The 24,530-nt window shown below is 35.1% G+C and overlaps 1 protein-coding gene across 1 annotated transcript in view; it reads left to right on the top strand.

The window, feature by feature from the left end:
* LOC131077399 (uncharacterized) overlaps positions 1–23,157 on the top strand; it is a 58,402-nt gene extending 35,245 nt beyond the window's left edge. Inside the window, exon 3 of the mRNA XM_058014895.2 lies at positions 22,804–23,157. Within this exon, the coding sequence (XP_057870878.2) occupies positions 22,804–23,157 (354 nt within the window). The remainder of the gene's footprint in view (positions 1–22,803) is intronic.
* The last annotated feature ends 1,373 nt before the right edge of the window (positions 23,158–24,530 follow it).

Here is a 24,530-nt window from a genome sequence, read left to right as displayed (position 1 = left end):
TGAAGGTAGAGACGCATGTGACGCAAAAAAACTCTATAGGAGACAAAGATTTGTCTATTTAGATAGAAGAATTTCCTCCTTTTGATCAAAGCCTTTGAGCTCAATGGTCTTCTTTTCAAGTTGATATTCTGATGACGCTTCTTCTTTTGCAAGATGTGAAGAATGGTCATAAAGTTTTGATTCTTTGTTGTTTGCACTTTGTTTTTGATATTTTTGGTTTGTTTTTGAAAAAAGGTTGGTTGGATGAGTACTTTGTTTTTGGAATTGATTTTTCTGATTTTTCTTTGACAAGAAAACAAAGCAAGCACACAAACACAAGAATGTTACCTCAAAGGCACAAATGAGTATGGGTTTAGATCAACCCAATCCTTGGACTTTTATATGACCCTTTCTTTACATGTATTTTAAGGTGTATTTCCAAAGCCTGAAGTCGGCTCAATTTGCACTTGGTCTTGACTAAAACGAAAACACTTCAAAACACTTTTTATCCCTAAGGTCAAATGGCCAGTTGTGATAAATTTAGCCCACATCTTGATATTTCTTCGACTTTGGTACTACATACCTTATGAATCCCGCCGTGGCAGGTAAGGATGTGATATACTAAGTCTTGCACGAGCATAACAAATAGATGATCCCTATGATGGGGGAGTCACCACTTTTATCAAGCCACAAGTGACTTTTCAAAAAGCTATGTTTCTACTCAAGGAAATATGTATGGTGAGTATCTTGGGAGCAAAACCATCTATGCTCTTGCACTAAATTATATCACAAATATCCTCAATCAATAGAATGGGTGGGCTACTACTTAAAGGTATTTAGTCATGTTCGATGTTTTTGGACATAAGTTCATTCTGCAGTGACTCACTTAAGAGCCTTGTAACTAGTGGTGGGGCCCATTTGTCCTTTCGGCCAGTTACACTGTAGGAATAACTATACCCAAGGCTACAGCTTTCGCTCTCATATGATTTTTATAGCGGCTCGAAGGATTTACCGTGCGAGGTTGTTCCCAAGAGTGATGTGTCTCTTGGCAGGGCTCTCTTAAAAAGATAAAAAAAAATTGAGTGTTACTAACACTTTTCTTTTGCACCTAGGACCACGAAAGCCAAGGGAGAGGATAGTGTGTGTGAGAAGTGGGACCACTCGACCAACTTTTTGCACAAGTGTGCCAAGCATGAAAAACACTTGTTCTTTTTAACTTGTCATTGAAATGTGATCTAACTATTTGGAGATGTTGCTTCAGCATTCATGGTGTTCTTTTTAACTTCAAATCCAAAGGTTTGAGTAAACTAGAATTTTGAAAATCCTGGTCAACTAAACTTGAAGCACATATGCATGAAAAAAAATCGCTTTGCAAAAAGTTTTAAACAAGTTGATTGTATTTTTTATGTGCACCAAAAATTGAAGTGTGGATTGTAAATTCTTTAGTTTGATGCAAAAAAATGGAATTGTTGATTTTAAGCACCAAATAAAGTGTTTTTCCTAAATTGCAAGAAAACAAATGTTGTTTTGTTCAGTTTTAATGCACCAAAGAAACAAGTGATCCTAACTGGAAAGCAAGGGAAAGTTTGTTTGTTCAAGTTTTAAAACACCGAAAATAAAGTTTTTGATTATTTTAAAAGGTGAGTTTTTAAACCTGCACAAACAACAACCGGTTAGTAAAATCCATATCCAAGGGGGGCTTCCACAAGCCTAAATTTTTTCACTTTTTTGGTTACAAGGTCTTTTTAACAACGTTCTATTATAATAGCGCTAGTCTGTGTTGGAACAGAAGCGCTATTTAACACAAATGCGCTAAAAGAAAAAGAAAAACAGAGAAGGCAAAAGCGCTTAAATAGGGTCAAAAGAGCTCAAACCATGTCAATAGCGCTAATCTTGATACAATAGGGCTATTGTAAGAACAATAGCGCTATTGTAAGAACAATAGCGCTAGAACAACAAGTATCAATAGCGCTATAACGTGATTAATAGCGCTAAAGCGCAACCTGTGTGACAATTTCAACATTCAAACATGTTATTGGTTAAAAAAAAAATGATCTCTTGGGTGTTTGGATTCACGTCGGGTTCACCAAATGATGCTCTGCAAAATGGACAAGGTTAGCAAATGACAAACAACACAAGACACCAGAAATCGTTAGTGTTAGTCAATCAAAAACTAATCTAAACAGGCATATCAAAAGAGATGCCAAAAACATGAGAGAATATTTAACTACAAAAGTAAATATGATGAGACATCTCCAAATGCCTCTTAACATGCTCTTGGCTCCTTCTCCTTTGTTCCTTTCCTCTCCAAGTTCCAAAATAATGTAGCTCTCAGCAGCTTTTTGCACTATGAATGCTTATGGAGGATTGAGATTTTAGTATTTTGCTCCAAATGTAAAATGAAAAGATAAAATACTAGATGCTATTAAAAATGATTGATTTTAGCCAAAATAACAAGATATTGGTTTGCTATGTTAAATGCTCTCTAAAATGCCTATAGGTTAAATGCATACAAGTTTTCAGGATCTGGATTATGAAGAAATGGGCTCTATTTATAGGGAAAATGGAGCAATGGATGGTTGAGACTGAGCAATCTCAACAAGGGTCAGGATTGAATGATTTTCAATCCATGTGAGGGCTTTCAACCCAATCTCAGGATGACAAGTGTCAATTTGAGATAGGTTGAGAGGAGAGGGAATAAGCATTAAATGTTTGACATGACCTTGGGAGTTAAGGTCAAGGTTAGTTTGAATGAATAAACTCTTTATTCAAAGAATAAAGCTTTTATCCAATGGATAAAATCTTGTGCAAAAGGCAAGAGGGATAAACATGGTCAAAGCAATAAATGTTTGGGGAGACAAGTTTGAAATAACCATAAATGGTTATGTAAGAGCCATTAATGGTCATGTAAGAGCCATTAGTGGTTTTGGAAGACTTTGGAGGTTAAATTGTTGAACACACAAAGCATTAAATGCTTTTCAAAGACTTTTGAAGTCTTTGAGAAGTGACTCCATTTTGCTTAGGAATGTGACAATAATTAGGGGATGGATTAGGCTAATTAGGAAGGGGTTAGAAGAATCTAGAAGGGGATTAGATTTTGCAAGTGGATTTGGTGGGTGAGGGAAAATAGGATTTTATTAAAATAAAAATTCATTTATTTCAATAAATGTGTGCAAGTTGCATTTGTAGGAAAATGCAAGTGGAGGGGATAAACGATTTAAATAAATGTTAATTTATTTAAAAGAGGAAAAGGGGGATTTAATTAAATAAATAGATTTTATTCATTTAATTGACTGTGAATTTGGTTTAATGAATTAATTAAAATAAATTGAATAATTTATTTAATTAATAGGAGAATGTTTGAAGATGAATTAATTAAATGTTAATTTAATTAACTGATGGCTAGTGGATTTTTAATCAAATAAATAGCAATTATTTATTTAATTAAGCTGGACAAATTTGTGTGACTACAGACTGAGATTCCCATTAAATCTCATAAAAACTATTTCAAAACAACTGCAATCATTTTACCATTTTTTTCACACAACATATAGGAAGAAGGGGAAGAAATATAATTTTTTTGTAAACAAAAGAAAGTAGAGGCTATCCAACCTGTGAAGAGTTTCAGGAAGCAATTTGTTGAAGAGCTTCAACCCTGCAACCAGATTCCCAAACTAGATCCTTCTTCCAAACAAATTTTTAAACTTTGTCTTCCAAAAATATGCATCCCTCTTCCTGTCAACTCACAGGCATAAATAGAAAAATATTTCAACCTAAACTTTTAGGTTGAAAATGTTTTTTTCATCCAAACACGATTTTCAATTTAAAAAATTACTTTTCTAATTTCTTTCAAAAAGGTAAATGGAAATTTCATTTTCTTTTAAAACTCATTTCTTTTCTCAATTAAATAAATCAACTTTTCCTAAAAAGTGATAAAGGCAATAATTTAACTCTATTTTTATTTTTTTTATTTTTTTAAAATCTAAAAAGCAATAGCATGCAATTAACTTTATTTATTCTTCTACTTGATTTAAATGTAATCACTTTTCCAAAGTAATGCAATTATCAATTTAAATTTAATAACTTCATTCAATTAACTAAGTCCATAACACAAAGGCATAATAATACATAAATTAAATACACCAACTATGAAATGATGTCATAGACTTAAATAAATAATCTAATCCACTAGGGCATGCAAATCGAGAAAAACCACATGAAGCCTCTAAAAAAGTCAAACTATCAAAACTTGAAGGCCGAACAAACGGAAAGAATGACCAACTGATGACACTCACATGAGTAAACTGAGGGTAATAATTAGGGTCAACAACTATATCCTCCACTCCCATCGGACAAAATAAGGCATGCTCAGACCTGTGATGAAGCTAGGTGGAGACGATACCCCGTACCCCGGTACATGTACCTGCAATGTCCTGCATCATCGAACCACACATGCATATAGACAAATATATATAATCAGACATGGTACGTACACTGATGAAGGAGAATCATGGTGTTCCCTATCTCACCGGAGTGAGTGAAGGAAAATCATCCCCTCGCATCCCATACACTTGCAAACACGCAACATATAAATAACACATTGCATATGTAAGGTAAAAGTGTCAGTCCATGACAATAATCCATAAAAATAGCATTAATCATAAGTACTAAAATACTGTAATAAAGCATACATCACATATCCAATTAAGGCATGAAATAACATCGAATAAGTCTGAATAAAGTATAGCAATAATGTAACAATTGAAAAGTCAACTGCAGTAAAATATAAGTCTAACAAGTTCGATCGAGAAGGGGTACTACACTACCACTTGGTGGAAGGATGCTAATGGTTATCACCTGACTATCCTAGCTTTTGATTCTTCCTTTGATGACTCTTCACATGTTGTTGATGATTCCTCCTAGGATGATGGTTTGCCTCTTGCTATTGGAGTGGCCTCCTTAGACCCCATGGATCCTCCTCCACCTCTTACTACAAGTGTGACCTCTGAACTCATGGAACCTTCCCCATTTGTTTCTCTTGTTCTATTCCCTCCTTCGGTGGATATTTAGTTACTTGCTCAGCTTTCTACTCTTGGTACTGACAGACTCACTATGGGGTTCTCCACTCTTGGTCCCCCTTGTGATAGTGTTCCGATTGATAGAATTACTTGGATTGTTGTTTGTCAATGGAGGAAAGATAATTATCCCCCCTCTCCCAAACTCTTCCCTGGGTTGTGGATGATTTTTCTACCCACCCTTGATGTGGGCTACTAGTTGTTCTACTATTGTGTTGTAAGTGGTCTCCTTTAATGTCAAAAGTTTGTTCTTGACCAATTGTCTACAGTCTTTTTGGCATGTCTTTATATAGGGTCAACACCCTTGTTTTGTTGCTTTTAATATAAAATACAACATTAGTTGATTTCTTGCATCTAGACATCATGATGGGTGGGTGTTTGTGAGTTACATGATCCCATCTTTTATGAATTATCATGCCCCTCCCTGAGAAAATAATTAGTAATAATAATTTAATGATTACTTAGCCCCTCTTACCAAAAAGAGAAATAATAATTAAGCCATCTAAATAATTAATTTAAATGAAATTCATTTTTCTAGCAACTTCTCCTCAGTGGGAAATATTAGAATGGAATTTATTCCACAAATATTAATTCATTGAAAAAAGAACATTACAAGTCCATCCTTCCCAAAATTTCTTGCCCTCAAACAATACAAATTTAGATATATTAGAATCCTCATATCTTCCCAACTGACATCCTCTATAGCTAGGTTCTTTCAATGAACTAGCTATTTTTTTATGCATCTATTTCATGACTTCTTTAGTCTTGTGTTAATGATGGAATTAAATACCCATATAAGTGAGACCTACTATCTATGAACAATGAACCAAATGCAAGTTAGTATTGAACATACTAGGATATTAAGAGGGGGGTGGATCAATATCTTTAAAAATTAAACTCTTTAGCACAATTCAAATTCAAAAACCCTTAAACATATTAGCAACAATGAAAGATAAAGCAATGAAAACCAATACACAAGTGAACACCAGATTTACGTTGAAAACCCTAACAAGGGAAAAACCAAGGTAACATATCTCACAATATATGAATAACTATTACAAATTTTTTTTAAGCTCATTAACTAAGGAAGCACATTGCTCTTGGAAAGACTTGCTGAAGAGATTCACTACCTTAGAGAAATATACAAAGACTTGTTGAAGACATTTACGATCTCAGAGCAGGATTCATGAAAATTTGAATTACAATGAGTAAGTCTTCAACTCACAACCTCCAACAATCTCCTTAGAATGTAGCTTCCCTTAGATCTCTACCTCAACCAACCATTTAGCAATTCATCTCCAAAATATTCCACTATACACTTTTATTGCTTCATGCTTCACATCTCACAATCCCACCATATATACAACTGATTTGGTCTTCTATATATATCCTCTACAAGCAAAGAAAACATCAAACTAGGCTAACCAGAATAGGAGACAAGTATTAACCCTAACAAGTTAGCTTCAAAACACATTTGCAGTGAAAGTGATCCAAAATAGGAGATAGAGAATACCTAAAACAACTTAATATGTCTTTCTATGTAGCCCCAAACAACAAATATGTTGGTCCACATTCTCCCAAGTTAGAAATAGGGTAACATGTAGCACTTTACCAGTCAACTCAAAAATTTATCTTCTAAAAGAGTTTACACAATGCATATCACGTCAAGACATAACAAGGCCCAAAGAACTCATAACAACCTCTAATGTTAGCATAGGCCCCCAAATGCATAGTGCAAGAAAGAGAATAGACCTTGTTGGCTAGACAATCATAAATCACCTTAAAAAACAACACCAAACAATATGTGGCACCCAAAAGATCAACCACTATCATCTGGACCCCATAGAGACATTCTTTGAACATTTAACAATATTTTCATACACTTCTTCCATATTATCTTGTCAAAACAAGTTGGCACAACCAAACATATACATAGTTCTTTATACCTAGAAGGCCAAAAAATGCAATCATAAGATAGAACATTGTCAAGCATACTTGTACATTTCATCAACTAAAATTTAAACTAAGACACTGCATATTTGATATAAACACATCCACCAATTTGCAACAACAGAAACAACAATGCAGAAATATGTGAAGCATTTTCTGGACTAGCCTCGACAAGCAACCAAGTTGCCAACACACTACATTTACCAAAAACATTTGTACCAACACTAGAGACATAAAAAGATTAAAGTGCAATGTCTAGAAGAGATACAATAAACACAAAGGAATGCAAAGCATTATCCCAAATAGTCCTCAAAATACTTTCCTATATTTCCATACATCATCAACTTGCAAAGACCAAGACATCATTATAGCACCTTTTTCTCACTCTGGAGCAATAAGAGAGATAGAACAACTACTTGTAGCATGCACAAGACCATCAACAACATATCCACTTCATCACCATGCTTGTAATCCTCATCTTAATACTTCCAATCCTCATCTTAATGCTTCTAATCATCATCTTGATATGATATCATTGTGATAATATTTCTTGTTGATACCAAGCAAGGCATCACATCCAATCACAAACTTCAACACAATCATTGTTCTTCAATACAACACATTATCATTACCATAAGCATCATCATACAAGTGCAAGCATAACTGACACCACAATACACTAAATATAGACATCAACACCAAACTAAGGTTTGACATCCAACCATGGACTTCATCATAAGCTATCCATGAGACATTAATGAGAACACAACACTGATGGTTGACATCAATGAGAGCACAACATGAGATATTAATGATAACAGCATCCCTCTTTGTCATTGATGGCAACACTCACCTGATAGAACAATCATCTGCACTCTTTACTTAGCACCCATCTAGACTTTTTCTCCCCCTTTGACATCAAGGACAAAGGGTAGAGGTCTTCACTACACTCTTTCCTTAATACTCATCTACACTCTCTCTCTCTCCCTTGCACATGCTCCCCCTATTAGCAGCAACCAACAAACTACCTACTCCCCTTGAGGGGTAGTCCACATCAATCTAGGAGAAAAAGGATCTTATACCTTGAATTTATACCCCTATATAGATGCATTATCTTATGCATCTAGTGAAAATGTTTGCAATTTGATCATATGTGGGAAGATATTCTAATTTGACTTCTTGGTTTGTGACCTTCTCTCTTAAAAACTGATACTTGATAGAAATATGCTTGGTCCTTGAATGCATCATTGAATTCTTTGAAATGATTATAGCACTTGTATTATCTAACAAGATAGGAATAGGTTCATATACCACCTTGATATCCTTCAATGTTTCTTTCATCCATAGTACTTGAGTGCAACAAGATATTGTTGCAATGTATACAATTTCTGCTATTGATAAATACTCTAAGTCCTACTTCTTACTGAACCAAGGGACCAATCTATCTCCCAAGAAAAATGCACTACCACTAGTACTTCTCTTACCATCCACACAACCATCCCAATCAACATCAGTATAAGTAGTCAAATATAAGTCATCATCCTTTTTATACCACAAACCATAGTCTAGAGTGTCCTTCAAGTATCTGATTATCGTTTTGATAGCCTTCTCATGAATTTGTTTAGGATTGGCTTGATATCTTGCAACCAAATACACCACATGCATAATGTCATGTCTAGAAGTAGTCAAATATAATAGTTATCATAGACTTATAAAAATTCTGATCAACTTGAGGTGACTCAACGTCCTTGCTCACATCACAACCAATAGCCATGGGAGTACTCACTGGTTTAGAATACTCCATGCTAAAAAAATTCAACATTTCCTTAACATACTTAGTTTGAGAAATAAATACACCATTTTATAGCTAAGCAATTTGAAGTCCAAGTAAGAAAGACAACTCACCAATCATAGATATTTCAAATTCTTTCTGCATCCCTTATGCAAACTTCTTACACATACCATCATCTCCACCAAAGATGATATCATCAACATATACAAAAACTATCAAGAACTTTTCTCCCTCAACTTTGATATAAATATTTATATCTGAAGTACCTTAAAATTTTATTGAAATTTTTATCCAACGTTGCATACCAAGCCCTAGGAGCTTTCTTGAGACCATTCAAACATTTTTTGAGTGTGCAAACCATGTCTGGATCCTCTGATAAATAAAATCCATCAAGTTTCTCTATGTAGACTTCTTCCTCTAGATCACCATTCAAGAAAGTTGATTTGACATCCATTTGATAAACCACAAAGTTCTTGTGAGCAACAAAAGTAAGAAACATTTTGATTGCCTCCATCCTAGCCACCAAAGCAAGTCTCCTCAAAATCAATTCCTTCTTGTAAATAGCCTTTTCAAACTAATCTTTCTTTCTTTCTTGTTACTTCTTCTCCATTCAGTTTGTTTTGGAACACCCACTTTGTGTCTATGGCATTCTTATCTATAGGTTTAGGGAGTAATTCTCATTTTTTATTCTTCTCAATCTGATTTAGCTCTTCTTCCATTGCTTGCAACCATCCTTCGTCCTTTCTAGCATCAACAAAGGTTTTGAGCTCTATCTTTGATAGGAGACAAATATTCACTGGCTCACTTTCTTTTGTAGGTCTTCTCCTAGTTTACAAACCTTCATTCTTGTCACTAATGATCTGATCTTCTAAATGATTCTTTTGGACATACTTAGTTATAGTCTTAGGGGCCTTCTCTATTATTTGTTTCTCTTCTTATTTCTTCTTCTTCTTCTTCTCCTCCTTCTATGTGGGAAAGTTCTTCTAATTCGTAGTCCTCAAGTTCTTGTGTGATTTGACTAAAATCTTCATCTACCTTAACATTTGTGCTTTTAACCATTCTCCTTAGTTTCTTGTTGTAGCATCTATAGGCATTTCTTTTGGTTGAGTAACCAATGAAGATGTCATCATCACATCTTGATTCAGACTTTCCCAAGTCTTCTTCATCGTTCTTGAAATAACATCTGCTACCAAAAATTCTAAAATTTGTGATAATAGCAGGTTTTCAATGCCAAATCTCATGAGGAGGCTTAGAGTTATTGACCCTCAATTACACTCTATTAAGAATATATACAATATTATATACTTTTTTTTTCTAATATACATTTGGTAGATCAACTTTGTTTAGCATTATCTTAGCCATCTTTTGGGCATTTCTAATTTTTCTTTCTACTACCCCATTCCACTAAGGGCTTATAGGAGCATACAAAATTCCTTTAATTCCATGGTCTTCACAAAAAATTTCACACTCATTTGAAGTAAATTTGCCTCCTCTATCAGATATTAGACATTTGATCCTAATATCTACTTCATTCTCAACATAAGATTTGAAAGATTTAAATTTATCTAGAGCTTCTAAGTTTTCTCTAAAAAATGTAACCCATGTCATTCTAGTGTAATTATAAATAAGCAATATAAAGTACCTTTCACCATTTTGTCCACTTGCTCTATTTGGTCCGCATAAGTCAATGTGTAGAGATGATCTTCACCATTTTCTAGTTAAGCTTGTCCTTTTTTGCTTCCCCATTTGACATCCCTTGCATAAAATTTTAATAGGCTCAATGATCATTGGCATCTCTCTTCTCACATGTGTAGAGATGATCTTCACCATGTTGTCAAAGTTGATGTGACCCATCCTCTTTTTCCATAGCCAACATGCACTAGTATGTGTCATCAGACAACTTCTTCCCTTAGCCTCTTTTAGGTGGTAAACATTCTCATGAGTCCTAGTTCCTTCTGCAATTAGTCTTCCAGAGTTACCCTTTTCTAATTCACAACCTTTGTCATGAAATATAAGATTATATCCTTTGTTGCACATCTAACAAACATTGAGGAGATTGTTTTTTGACCTTTAACATAAATAACATCCTTTGTCTTGTTCTTTCCATCAATCCTTATAGTACCCTTTCCACAAATTTGTGCAGAGCCTTCGTTATCAACCTTGATTGATTGGCCATTCCACTTCTTAAGGTTGATGAACTTCACTTTATCACTAGTCATGTGATGACAACAACCACTGTCAATTACCCAAGCATTTCCCTCTTCTTTTGCATGGAATGTGGTCAATACAATCATTGACTTTTTAATATCTTTGTCAACTTGCAAGGCATCAAAATTCTTACATTTTTATATATCACCCTTTTTGTCGCCAACTTTCATAGCCATGAATAGTTTTTCATCATTTGATTCATCATGATCTTCATCTTTTGAAGAACAATTTCTCTCCTTGGAATAAAAACTTCTTTTTAAACTCTCTTTTATTGCTACCTTGTAATTCTCTAAAACTACACTTAGAGGGAAAATGATCAATTCTACTATAATTAAAATATTTAAAGGTAACTTACCTTTGTACTTGTCGGTGCCATTCTTTAGGTTTCTCACAAAGTCATCACACTGATCATCATCATCTTCTACCTTCTTGTTGACTTTGAATACAACTTTCTTCTTAGGGGCATCTTTGTCAAACTCTCCCATCTCAAAGGTAATGAGAGCACCATATAGTTGATCCGTTGAATATTTATCTAGATCCTTACGTTCTTCAATAGAAGACATCTATGGCTATAAGATTTAGGAAGAGATATGAGTGCCTATTTCGCAACTGCATCTTCTTTCAGTTCTCCACCAATACCTCTGATGTCATTTACCACTTCATTCACCTAAAGCATATAAGTATAAAAGTCTTCATCCTCAAATTCTTAAGTTTTCACTTGAAGTTTTACATCTTGATTTACTCTACTTTATCATCTCCATATATTTTTTCAAGTTGCTCCCAAATCTCTTTAGCAATAGCGTAGTGCATTACCTTCACAAGTTCTAAATTTTCTAACTCACTCAAGATTTCAATCGTTGCTTTGTAATTGTTTTCATATAACCTAATATTAGTCAAATCTGTTAGAGGAGTAGGAGGAGTATTATAACCATCCTTGATTGAGTTCCAAACTTTAAACCCTAAAGGCATCATATATGCTTCCATTATTACATTTCAAAAAGTTTAGTTTGTTCCATCAAACCTAGGGGCCTTGTGAGATCCATCTTGTGCCTCAAGTGATTAAGCTCTTTCAGAGGAACTTGGCTCTAATACCAATTGTTGAACATATCACAATACTAAGGGAGGTGAATTAGTCTCCTAAAAAATTAAACCCTTTATCACAATTCAAATTCAAAAACCCTCAAAATAGATCATCAACAATGAAAAATAAAGCAGTGAACACCAATGCATAAGAGAACACTAGATTTACATGGAAAATCCTAACAGTGGAAAAACCACAGTAAGATATCTAACAATATATGAATAAGTATTACAATTTGAATTAAGGCTCACTACATAAGGAAGCACACTACCCTCAAAAGGAATTTCTAAAGAGATTCACTACCTCAAAGAAAGATACAAAGAAAGAAATTCACTATCTCAAAGAAGGATGCATGAAAATTTGGATTACAATGAATAAGCCTTTACTCACATCCTCCAAAATGTTTCACCACACACTTTTACTACTTCATGCTTCACATCGCACAATCCCACTATATTCACAAATTATTTGATATTTTTTATATATAACCTCTACAAGCAAAGATAGCATCAAGTTAGGTCGAGCAGAACAAGAGACGAGTATTAACCCCAACAAGTCAGCCTCAAAACATATTTACAATGAAAGCGGTCCAAAGCAGGAGATAGAGTGGACCTAAAATAACTTATTATACATTTCTATGAAGACCCAAACAACAAACATGCTGGCACACATCCTCCCAAGCCAATAATAGGGTAATAGGTAGATGAAACATGTAGCACTTTATTAGTTTGCCCATAAACTAAAATTCCAAAATAATTTACACATTGTTGATCTATTCAAGACATAGCAAGGCTCAAAGACAACTCATCACAACTTCCAATGTTAACGCAAACTCCCAAATGCATGGCACAAGAAAGAGAATAGGCCCTATTGGCCTAACAACCATAAATCACCCTGAAAACCAACACTAGATAATATGTAATACCAAAAAGAGAAACCATTGTTATGTGGAACACATAGAGACATTCCTTGAACATTCAACAATATTTCCATACAATTATTTCATACTATCATGCCTAATCAAGATGGCACAACGAAACAAATACATAGTCCTTTATACTCAAAAGGCTAGAAAATACAATCATGAGATAGAACATTATCAAGCATACTTGTGGTAAATTTCATCACCTAAAATCTAAACTGAGATACTACATAGTCAATATAAGAACATCCACCAAGCCATAGCAACATAAATAACAATTTACAGAATTGTGAAGGATTTTCTAGACTAGCCCTAACAAGCAACCGAGCTGCCAACATACTACATTTACCAAAAACATATGCTGCAAGACCAAAGACCTAAAAATATAGAAGTTCAACATCCACAACGCTTACAATCTAACTCCCAAATTGCAAGAGAATACCATTAAGCATGGAGGAATGCAGATCATTCTCCTAAACAATCTTCAAAACACTTTCCTACATTTCCATACTTCACCAACTTGTAGAGACTAGAACATCCTAGTAGCACCTTTTCCTCACTCGAGAAAAAAGAGATAGAAAAATACTTGTAGCATGCAAAAGACCATCATCAACCTATAAATTTCATCACAATGCTTCTAATTTTCATCTTAATTCTTCTAATCCTCATCTTAATATGATATCATCGTGATAACATTTCCTATTGATAATAAACAAGGCATGACATCCAATCATGAACTTTAGTACCATCATTGTTTTTCAACACAACACATTATCATTACCATAAGCATCATCATACAAGTGCAAGAATAATTGACACCACAATACACTGAGTATAGATATCAACACCAAATTGAGGGTTGTCATCCAACTATGGACTTCATCATAGGTTTTAGCCACATCTCAACACACAACTACTCATTAGACATCAATGACACCACAACACTCTTGGTTGACATCAATGACAACACCACATGATATATCAATGACAAGAGTTAGTAAATCATAAAAACACAATTCCATCAATGAAAACATACCAAGGGACATGATGTGTGTTTTTGTAGCAATATTCTTCCTGGTATAACCACTTACCCCATGCTAGTTTTTTATCTTAAGAATATTATTCTAAGTATTCTTCCACCCAATTATTCATTATTTTTATTTGTGGAATTATTTTTTGGTGATAGCTTCTACTAGAAGTGAGTTTTGCACCTATTAAATGAAATTTATTTGTCAAAAAAAAGTAAAGAAATTTTCTCTTTATCATCAATAATATATTTTGGGTGACCCGTGTCATCGAAACACCTCTCTAAAAAATAAATATGCCACATAATGTACTTTGAATTTGATATAAATGGAAAAGAAGTATACATAATCATTCAACCTATTCAAAATAATATAAATATCATCTTTAGCATATACCTTGGAAAGATTCGTGATGGACTCCATGAACACACTTTTCCCAATCTTGATGGTGAATATGCAATAGTTGTAATAAAGATACAAGAAATATATACTCTAATTAATTTTAATAGTAGGTGATGTACTATGTGATGTGTTTGAGATCTCTTCTCAAAGATCTTCCTTGATAATCAATCTCTTAAATGTCTATATTACTTGTAAGATCTAGAATGTGTCATCATGAGTATCTCATGCAAGTCATTCAAAATATTTTGTTTCATCTTACAATTCGACACTAGAAAGATTCTACCCTTATATAAAATTAAACCATTCACTAGCACATACTTGTCTTCCTTTTTATTCCGATCTAATATATTAACAATAAATATATTATCTTTGTTTAATCGGTTGCTACCTACAATGGTTTTGAAATTGGCTTACAAACAAGGTTGTGGGAAGTTTTGGATCGAAGGAGATTCTCTAAATATTATCAATTGTTTGAAGGGGATTCAAAACCCAAGTTGGACTATTGAAAATATTATAAGGGATTCTATACATCTTCTCAAGTTCTTTTAATATCGTTATATCTCTCACATTTATGGGGAGGCAATAAACCTATTGATATGTTTGCGAACCTAGGAGTTTCTAATCCTATGTTGCAAAGGTGGTACTCCCATAACCCCCTCCCATTTGATGTCAAGGTCACCATTAATCATAATATTCAACAATATAAGGTGGCTTCATTATTTATTTCAATGATTAATAGATATTGTAGACACTTAAAAGTCGCACAACAAATTAAGTGAATTTTATTCATTTAATTGTCCCTATTTCTTTCAATTAATTAAATTAAGATTTAATTAATATCCATATTTCTCTAAATTAGCCTATTAATCAAATTAAAGATTTGATTAATATTTCCCTTCTTCTATCCTAGCCATTTAATTAAAATCTCCCTCGTAGCCATTTAACTAAAATTCCCCCTCTAGCCATTTTAATTAAATCTACATTTAATTGAAACCTCTTTTACATTTAAATAAATCTAAATTTAGTTAAAAATCCCCTGGTGCAGGAGCACCCAAGACAAGATTGGCCACCATGAGGCCATAATGAAGATTTATGAGATAATTAAGTCTATGAGGTTAAAGTGACCATTTTATATTTTAATCTTGGATAATAATGTCATTTCGAGTCATCAAACTCATGTAATGAGTCATTTTGTAATAAGTTGCCAAAATCGCCATGTTGGGCAAATAATGTCAAAATGAGTAATGTAATGGGGTTCAATGGGTAGAATAGGTTTTAATGAGCATTTTAAGTTTCATAAGGTCTTGTGTGACCATATTAATATAATAAAGTTGATTAGAAAGTGTCAAGATGTAAAAAGGTTAAAAACTTGTCAATTGACAACTAAAAGTGTCAATTTGACAATAAATTAAAGTTATAAACACCCAAAAGTGGTTGTATGGGTGGTTAAGAGTTGGTTTTCGGTTTCCATGAAGGGAAGAGGTTTAAATATGTTTGCAATGATCCAAAATGTAAGAGGTTAAGGGTTGGATTTGCTTGGCCTTGTAAGAGTCTGGGGTTTGGCAATAAAATACAAGGCTTTCCTTGCAATTTTGGTCTAAAATCTGCACTTTATTGGTATGAAATTCTTCTTGTTTGCTTCATTTTTTGTTGGAAATGGATTTTAAAATGTAGAGGAGTGTTTGTACTATCATTTGATACTATTATTGAAGGTTTTACATTCAAATCTGATATACTTTCATTGGTTGTCCTAAAATCTGTTGTAGGTGATTGTTTTAGGGGAGTTTTGAGAGTCACAATGCAAATGTGACCCGTTCTACTTTATGTGGTTGTTGTTTCTTGTGGAATGGGTCATTAATGATGCATATTATTGTCTTATAACAGGTTTGAGTTCAGGGAATAACGTGGAGATGAAGTGTTGATACCTTAGGGTAAGAGATTGAGTGAGGAAAAGCATGAAAATGGAGGCATGAGTATAGCAGTAGAAGAAGTAGCTTAACAAGATGTTGTTTTTATGTTTTACTATGTCTTTTGTGGTTTATTATAAGGTTAAATGACCCTTGTTTGATTCTGGAAGTGAATGGAGGAGTGCTTTTGAGAAAGCCCTAGGTTAGAAGGCCTAAAAAGGAGGGTTTAGTATCTAACCTATCAAATGAGTGATTTTTGCCTTGAAACCTAGAAAATATATTGTTTTGAAACATTTTTCAAGAATTTTTTTTGGTTTTGTGTTGTGGTTGTACCATTTGCGGGTACTTACTTTGGAAAAGAGGGCTAATTGGGCTTAGTTGGTGAGTAGCAGGGTGTTGGTCTAAGTATTTCGTCGAAAAGAACCATAGTTTATTTTCACATATGTTATGTAACTTCCAAAAGGGTATCTAGATATGAAATTTATTTTCCAAGTGTAATTAAAGTTTTTTGAGTAAAAGTCATATTACCCGCTAAACAGGGCTCCTAGGGAATTGGCCTATTTAGGGACCTGGGTAAGGGTTTGTGAGAGAACCAATTGATAGGGTGAGTGGATCCTATTGGGTAAAGTGGAATAGGGTATGTATATTCCCTAGGAAGTGTTGGAACAAGTTGGTGAGGTTGAGAGTTCTATTTGGGCATCTTGGTGAAGCCTAGTGAAGGAAGGTGAAACAAGAAGAGTTGAGTTTTCAAGAAGAAAGAATGATGAGTTGCAATGTGATTGTGGGAGGGTCCATTATGATCTACATCATAACCCCACTTTCAAAATCCTACCAATGCAAGTTGCAGCCAACAATAGAAATAAATTAATTTTATTTTAATTAAATTCTATTTTTCCCCACCCACTTGCAAAATCCTACATCTCCCACTTGCCTCTTAAACCTATTCCAAATCCTTCTAGATTATTCTAAACCCTTTTAATTAACCTAATCAAATCCTAATCATGTCCTTTCCCTAAATTTGAGAAAGTCACTTCTCAAATTTGGAATAAAGTCTTCTAAATGCATTTAAGACTTTATTTCTTTCAACAAGCTAACTTGTTGAGTTCCCCAAATTTGGAAGGACTCTTACAAATTTGTCCCAAAATTATTCCTAACCATTAATGGTTAACTCAACCTTCCCACATGGTTAGAAACTTTCTCTCTAACTTAACCCTTAGCTAACCCAAGGGTCTCATCAAGCACTAATGGCTTTGACCCTAGTTATCCTATTAACCCTTACAAAAGAGTTTACCCCTTGGGTAAAGGCTTTATCCATTGGTTATCCACTAACCTAACCATAAACTTACCTCATAAGGTAACCTTCATGTCTCCTCTGGCATTTAATGCCTCTTACATCTCCTCTCAAGCCCTCTCAAGGTGACATTTGTCAACTTGAGATTGGATTGAATCCCTCACATGGATTGATAACTTTCAATCCTAGCCCTTGTTGAGATTATTCAATCTCAACCCTCCATTGCCCTATTTTCACTATAAATAGAGCTCTCATTCTTCATTCTCCATATCAAGTTTTTATGCATCTACATTATAGTCTCATAACATTAAGCATAGTATCTCTCTTTGATAGAATAGAATTTAGATCATTTTGATAGCAATATAATCTTAGATATATCATGTTAATCTCATATCATGTTAGCTTCATCTTAGTATCATTTTCATATTAGTTTTATCTTCATATCAATATCTTGCACCATATCATTATCTAGTTTCATATCTCTAGATCATTCACTAGGATCATAGTTGCATCTATTTTGATCCTAGAATCATTTAAATCTCGTTCTCTAGGTTGTCATCTTGAGGATCAAGTCCTCTTCCAAGTGAGCGCCACCTTGAATCTTAGAGATCTTTAGAAATAGAGGAGCATGGAAAGATTTTAAAGAGTTTTGATTCATTAACTTGCTTTGTTTTGTTTTGATTTCTAACTCTAACGCAATGTTTCATGTGTATGTTTGAAGTGTTCTTCTTTATTGCAGGTTAATCCCACATTTCCAGCATATAGATATCATTTCAAAAGGTTTAAAAGTTTTTTTAATTGTTGGATATCTTTTGGCACATTTGGCTGTTCTTTTAGCGCATATGATCTTTGTTCTGGCGCATTTGAAAGAAAGTGCAAAATTTGCAATCAAGTCTAGTTCTTGGAGTATCAACCTGCAAAAGTAATGAATCAAATCGAGTTTGAGTTTCTAGCGCATTTGAAACAGAGTGCAAAATTTGTAATCGAATCAAGTATAAGTGACATATCATCTTCTCTTTGCTCTTTCTTATACTTTAAGTCATATTCCATTTATATTGTCAAGATGTTTGAGAGGCGTTTCAGATCTCCACGACTTATAATGAAAAATCTAGTTTTTGGAGGATCCTCCAAATTTCAGACAGTCAAATTTTAGGGCATCTCAGGATCAGGAGTGAAAATATTGTAACCGAGATTTGAAATTAGGCTTGTGTAAGCCCACAAAGAGTTTTGATATTTCACTAACTTTTTCTTCTTTCAGGTTTCTAACAATTTCTTGCAGGTTAGAGGAGTTAGATTAGGATTTTTGAATTTCTTTCAAGCTTTTTTTCAAATTGGGTAAAAAGAATTCATTTTTCCTTTGGTTTAAAAAAAGAATCTCATCTTTATTCTGGGCTTAACAAATCAACCTCATTTTCATTTGGGCTCTAAAAAGAATCACATTTGCAAGGTAAAAAGAACAACAAATCAAACATTTACTTTCTTGCAAGTTAGGATTCACACCTCAAATTTGGGCTCTAAAAAGAGCAACGATTTTTCATTTTCTTGCAAGGGTAAAAAAAAAACAATCAATCTTTCCATTTCTTTTGCCAAGCGATTTCCATTTCAAGTAAACGCTCTTTACTTTATGTTGACCAAGATTTCAATTTCCTAGTTAGACAACAAATTGCTTTGTGGGATAAAAAGAACACCATGCTTGTTGGAGCAACATCTCCAAATAGGACTTAGCCAACAATTGCTTTTAAAAGGTTAAAATGAACTTTGATTGCTTTGTCTTAAGTGGTAGGTATATGCTCTCCCCTTAATTGGGTGATCAAAAAGTCAAACCCACTTTTTAATTGCTTTATTTACTTTCAAGCATTAAATCCTTTGGATGGTTTGCCTTCTCGAAGCCTCGAAAGGGCTAGTGTGAAGGGTACAACCCAAGTGGGAAACAACTTTATCGCCAAGTATTCCAACCCATTATAATCAAATGTGGAGGCTAATGAAAATCCCCTCCAATGGTTTTTCTCAGCGATTAGCCTTCCCCCAGTATCTTTAAGATACGTAAAGCCTTTGTTCTAAAGGTTGGGAAGCCTCCCGAGGGATTTTATCACTGGAGACCAAACAAAAGTCTGATTGCGAACCTTAGCATTAGAAACTTTGAGCTAAGCTAGTTTCTGAATATTGGTAATATCATAGTGCAAGGGTGGGGAAGAATCAGCCCCCAAGATTACTCACCATATATCTCCCAAGATAACTACCCAATTGTGAAGCAATTCACTTTGAGTTAATTTCTGGCAAAAGGCAAAAAAAACATGCACCCTCTAGGGAGTGACAAGGTTGTTTGAGCTGACGGAGTATCGAGACTAGTGGGCTATGATATTGTTGATGACCTTTGAATAAAGTGTATATCTGATGTGTCCTTTATTGTAAATCAAATTAGTGAAAACATTGGGGATTTGAAAATATCCTCACAAAAACATACACCCAATGTTTAGCATAAGGATGATCATTGTTTTCATGTGTGCTATGTCTTCTTGTTATGAACACTGAAATATCTTGCAAATCAACCAATACAACAATCAATTCAAAACAAAGAGCAAAGAGCAACCTTAGAGAGAAAAGAATTTCCAAATCCAACAAAGCACTTTTTTGAGGTGGTTATCAACTTTTCAACTATCTTTAGGCAATATTTTCATCCAACAAGATTAGGGGAGTATCAAACCAAGTGATCAAGAGTTTATCATCCAACTATCTCAACGACAATAATACCTAGCTAGGTATTCAAGTTATACAAATCAAGTTTCCATATCAGGAGACTTTATCCATATCATTTGGTGTACTTTGTCATAGGTGCCTATCGAACAAACCCTCTATTTGACTTAGTAAGCTTGAGTATCCGAAATGAAGTATCCATCAAGTCAACAACATCAACCTATCCAAACTGAAACTTTGATCACTCATGTGACCGTCCCTTGTCACTTGAAAAGAAGAAGCTTATTCAAAGGAAATGAGTCCTAGCCTAAATCAAGATCAAGATATCATGACTCTCCAATATAATCCCATTTTTTTATCAAGATACCACCTATCAAGAATCTTATGATGATCCCCCTAAGATTTTTGTATTCCATCCATGATGAACCCCTTTTATCTCAAGAGCAGAGTCCCATTCAACATCCACCTCCTAAGAAAGAGCATGATATCCCTTCCATCTCCTTCACTAATTTAATTCAAAATCAAGAGAAAAGCACAAACTCAAATCAAGATCAAGGAATCCTGTCATCATCCAGATCCATTTTAGGTTCTTTCATTCCAAAGTCAAACTTTTCATCATCCAAATCCATTTTAGGTCCTTTCATTCCAAAGTCAAACTCTCCATCTTGGGTCCTTACCTCCATCAATCCACCAATCCATCACCTCAAATGATCCATACGAAAGATCAACAAAGGCACCATCTTTGAACTTCTTTCAACCATCTATGTAAACATCTTTCCAAAACTATTCTTCCATCATTTCCTTTATCTATTTTGGGTCCTTATGTCCCAAAATTCAATTTTCCTCCATCTCTTCATCACTTCTCGAGTTGTGTACCAATACTCATCTTGAATACATTTCCATCTATCCTCACACAAATATTCAAACATTCTATCTATTATCCAACACCTCTTTTCGATTCCTGCAATCCCTATCATTCAGTCCTTTACATAAATCCTTCATCTATGAAATAGGCGTTTGTGTCATTTTGTCACATGCTTGCCCATGCTCGAATCTCATGTTCAGTCCTTTTCCTAGATATGTATTCATGAAATGATTCATAATTCAAGGTTGTTCCTCTTTAACATTTTCTTTTGGTTGGGATACACACTCAATCCAGAAAAGAACCACTTATCATATCTTGGTACTGACATCTTTTGATTACTATATCTCATACACTTAATCAATTTCTCTAAATCATTGTGATCTCTTAGTCGAAGACATGGCTAGTGAAAAATCTAAAATCTTGCTTCAGCACCACTGTAATTATCAAACCCATGTAAGTTTCATCACTTACAATCCAATGCAAGAAAAATAAAGAGCAAAAAGACAATATCAAAATATCAAAAGCATGAGAAAGAAAATAAATATCAAGAAAAGAAAAATGTAATGAAATACAATATCAAAATACTTGGCTATGAGTACATGCAAATAACTCCATCGAGGCTATGGATGTCTGGCTGGCAATGGAGCAATATTTGTGAGATTACAGTGATAACCCCGTCGGGGCTATGGACGCTCGCTGGCAGTGAGACTCTATCCAGGATGCTTTTGAAGTCAGGGTAACTCATGTAGTTAGCCACGTTGGATTCTAAAGATTATAATGATCATATGTGTTAGAGTAATTGGGTCTTTACTTGATTAATTAAACATTATTTGTTTAACTCTTTAAGTTCTCAATTATGTTTTTACACGTAAGCTAACATTAGGTGCATATAATTAATTATTTTAATTAATTATTATTTGCAAGCCTAGGGTTTTCCCTTTTTAGGGTTTCTTGACCTATTAGAGGTTATTTTTTCTTTTCATTGTATTATCTTTTTACAATACATTTTTTGGTGAATTGGAGCTCTGATATTTTGAGAATATTTTTCCTGTGTTTTGTATGTTCTTCAGATTTTGCTTCATTGCTTCTCCTTGTAACAGGTTATTTGGCTTGCAAAAGATCTTCAGGCTACTATGGGGTTGTATTTCTCAACTTCTATATGGTATCAGAGCATAGATCTGCAGCTACCTGTTCCTGTTTTTGAGAATTTTTTGCATTGGAAGCAGATCTAGGGTTTCAAGATTTTTTTATGTACCTAGGGTTTGACCTTTTTTTATAAGCCCTTTGGGCCTAAACGGGCCTCACCATCATGCTCAAAAGGCGCAAAAACCCCTATGGTCATATAAAATTTGACCTATTTTGGTTCCTGAGCCTCTGAGAGCATTTTTTTTCTCAGATCCAGGTCGTACGGCTCTAGCACGCAAATCGAGAAATTTTTTTGAAGAAAAGTTTTTTGCCTTTTTACGGCATGTAGGCCGAATTTTGGATTTCTTGATTTTTTTTTTAAATTGCAAAGCAAAAATATCAAAAAACCCAACACAATTGGAAAAAGGAAAAAAAAATTCACAGAGGGCAAAATTTTTTTTTTTTTTTTGGGCACCGGACCTGACAGTCCGGCGCTGTACGGCACCTGCGGACCTGTCAGACCGGCCCCACGGGTTCCACCAGCCCTCCGACCACCCTAGCCCCGCTGGCTACTCCTTCCAGTGATCTTTGGCTTCAACAGCCCCCGCCTCCGGTTCCAGGTCTGACAGCCCCCGCCGCCGGCTACAATCTCCGATGCCCACCCCTCCAGCCCAGTGCCGCCGCCCCGCGCTGCTGCCACCTCTGCTCTACCCAGGTCAACTCTCCCTCCACTCTACTGCCCCCTCCGCCCGGCCAGCGCTCCGCTCAGCCTGGGCCGCACCACCTCTGCCCGGCCCGAGCCCCACCTCCGCGTGGACCTCCACCAACTCCTCCTCTCTAGTCTTTTTGAGAGGGGGTTGGTTTTTTGGGCCTAGATTGTGCATCTGGAGTTGTTTTTTGGCAAACAAATAGGCATCAAAAAGGTGACTCCGAGATGGACCTTGTGGTGGTGGATTTGTTTCCTGAATCTACTGTTTGACTGTATTTTTTACTAGTCAAATTCGGGCTTCTTTTTTGCACTTTTGGGGCCGTAGAATGGGCAAACGGAATCCATTTTCCGAAAATGAATAGGCATTGGAAAGCTCTCAGCATGCTCTATTCAGATTTATGATATTTTTCACAGAATTTTCACCAAGTGTATGAGATATCAGTTTGAATTTGTTTTGCTTATGCACTACTTCTTTCTCATTGCTATGTATTAGGGTTTGGGTTTCTCTATTGTGGGGGGGGGGTTTTTCTCGCTTTCTGTCATTTATATCAGAAATCAAGAAAACCTAAATTCTCAAAACAAACAAACCCTTCTGCATCTTCTGTTTATTCTAAAAGATCACATAATAAAAACAACCAACAAGCAGGTGCAGGTGCAGAGTTTTCTTTGTTCTCATGGCAGATCCTTCAGTTGAGTTGTTGACTTCACACAACTATCACACCTGGAAGCCCCACATCACGTGGCTTCTTAGGGAACGAGGGTTGTGGGCTTCTTTGGATGAGGTTCATCCAGTCCTGCAGCGTCCTTATGAGATTCTTATGCACTGGAACAAGATGGATGAGGCCATGGGTTTGATCTCTTTGCATGTCTTTGACAGTCTTCTATTTCACCTTGATGAGTTGCTTACTCCTCGGGATATGTGGTTGAAGTTTGATTCCTTCTTCGAGAGGGTCAATGAGATTTGGGCATTACAGATTGAGCAGAGTTTACTTCTTTGTTACCTGATTTCTTTCCCACTATTGAGGATTTTTTGAACAAATTCAAGACCACTAGATTTGTTCTTCAGGGATGTGGAAAGAACTGGACTGATACAGAGTGCATTCATTTGATTCTTTCGAAGCTTCGGGGTCACTTTCAGTTTTTTGCCTCTGCTTTCTACTCCACCATGGATGGCTTGGGTACTCATTTCAACATGCCTACCTTTGATGTCTTTTGTGAGTGATTGTCTCGTGAGCAGTCTCATCTTTCTCAGCTGGATACGCTCTCAGGCTCCAAGAACAAAGCATTGGTTGCTCAGTCCTCTAAGGAGAAGGAGAAACAGAAGAAGAAATTGAAGCCGAAGAAGCCTTCTACAGGTAGTGAGAATTCCTCCAAGCCTGCTCCTAAGTCTAATTCAAAACCATTTCTCCCAAACAAGGGAAATCTTCATAGTCTGGTGAGTCTTCCTCCAAGACTAAGAAGAAATCATCAGACATTTGTAGTTTTTATGGCAAGGAAGGACATCC

The sequence above is a fragment of the Cryptomeria japonica genome, chromosome 4 (genome assembly GCF_030272615.1).
Source record: "Cryptomeria japonica chromosome 4, Sugi_1.0, whole genome shotgun sequence".
Lineage (NCBI taxonomy): Eukaryota > Viridiplantae > Streptophyta > Pinopsida > Cupressales > Cupressaceae > Cryptomeria > Cryptomeria japonica.
This window is presented reverse-complemented; position numbering and strand designations above follow the sequence as displayed.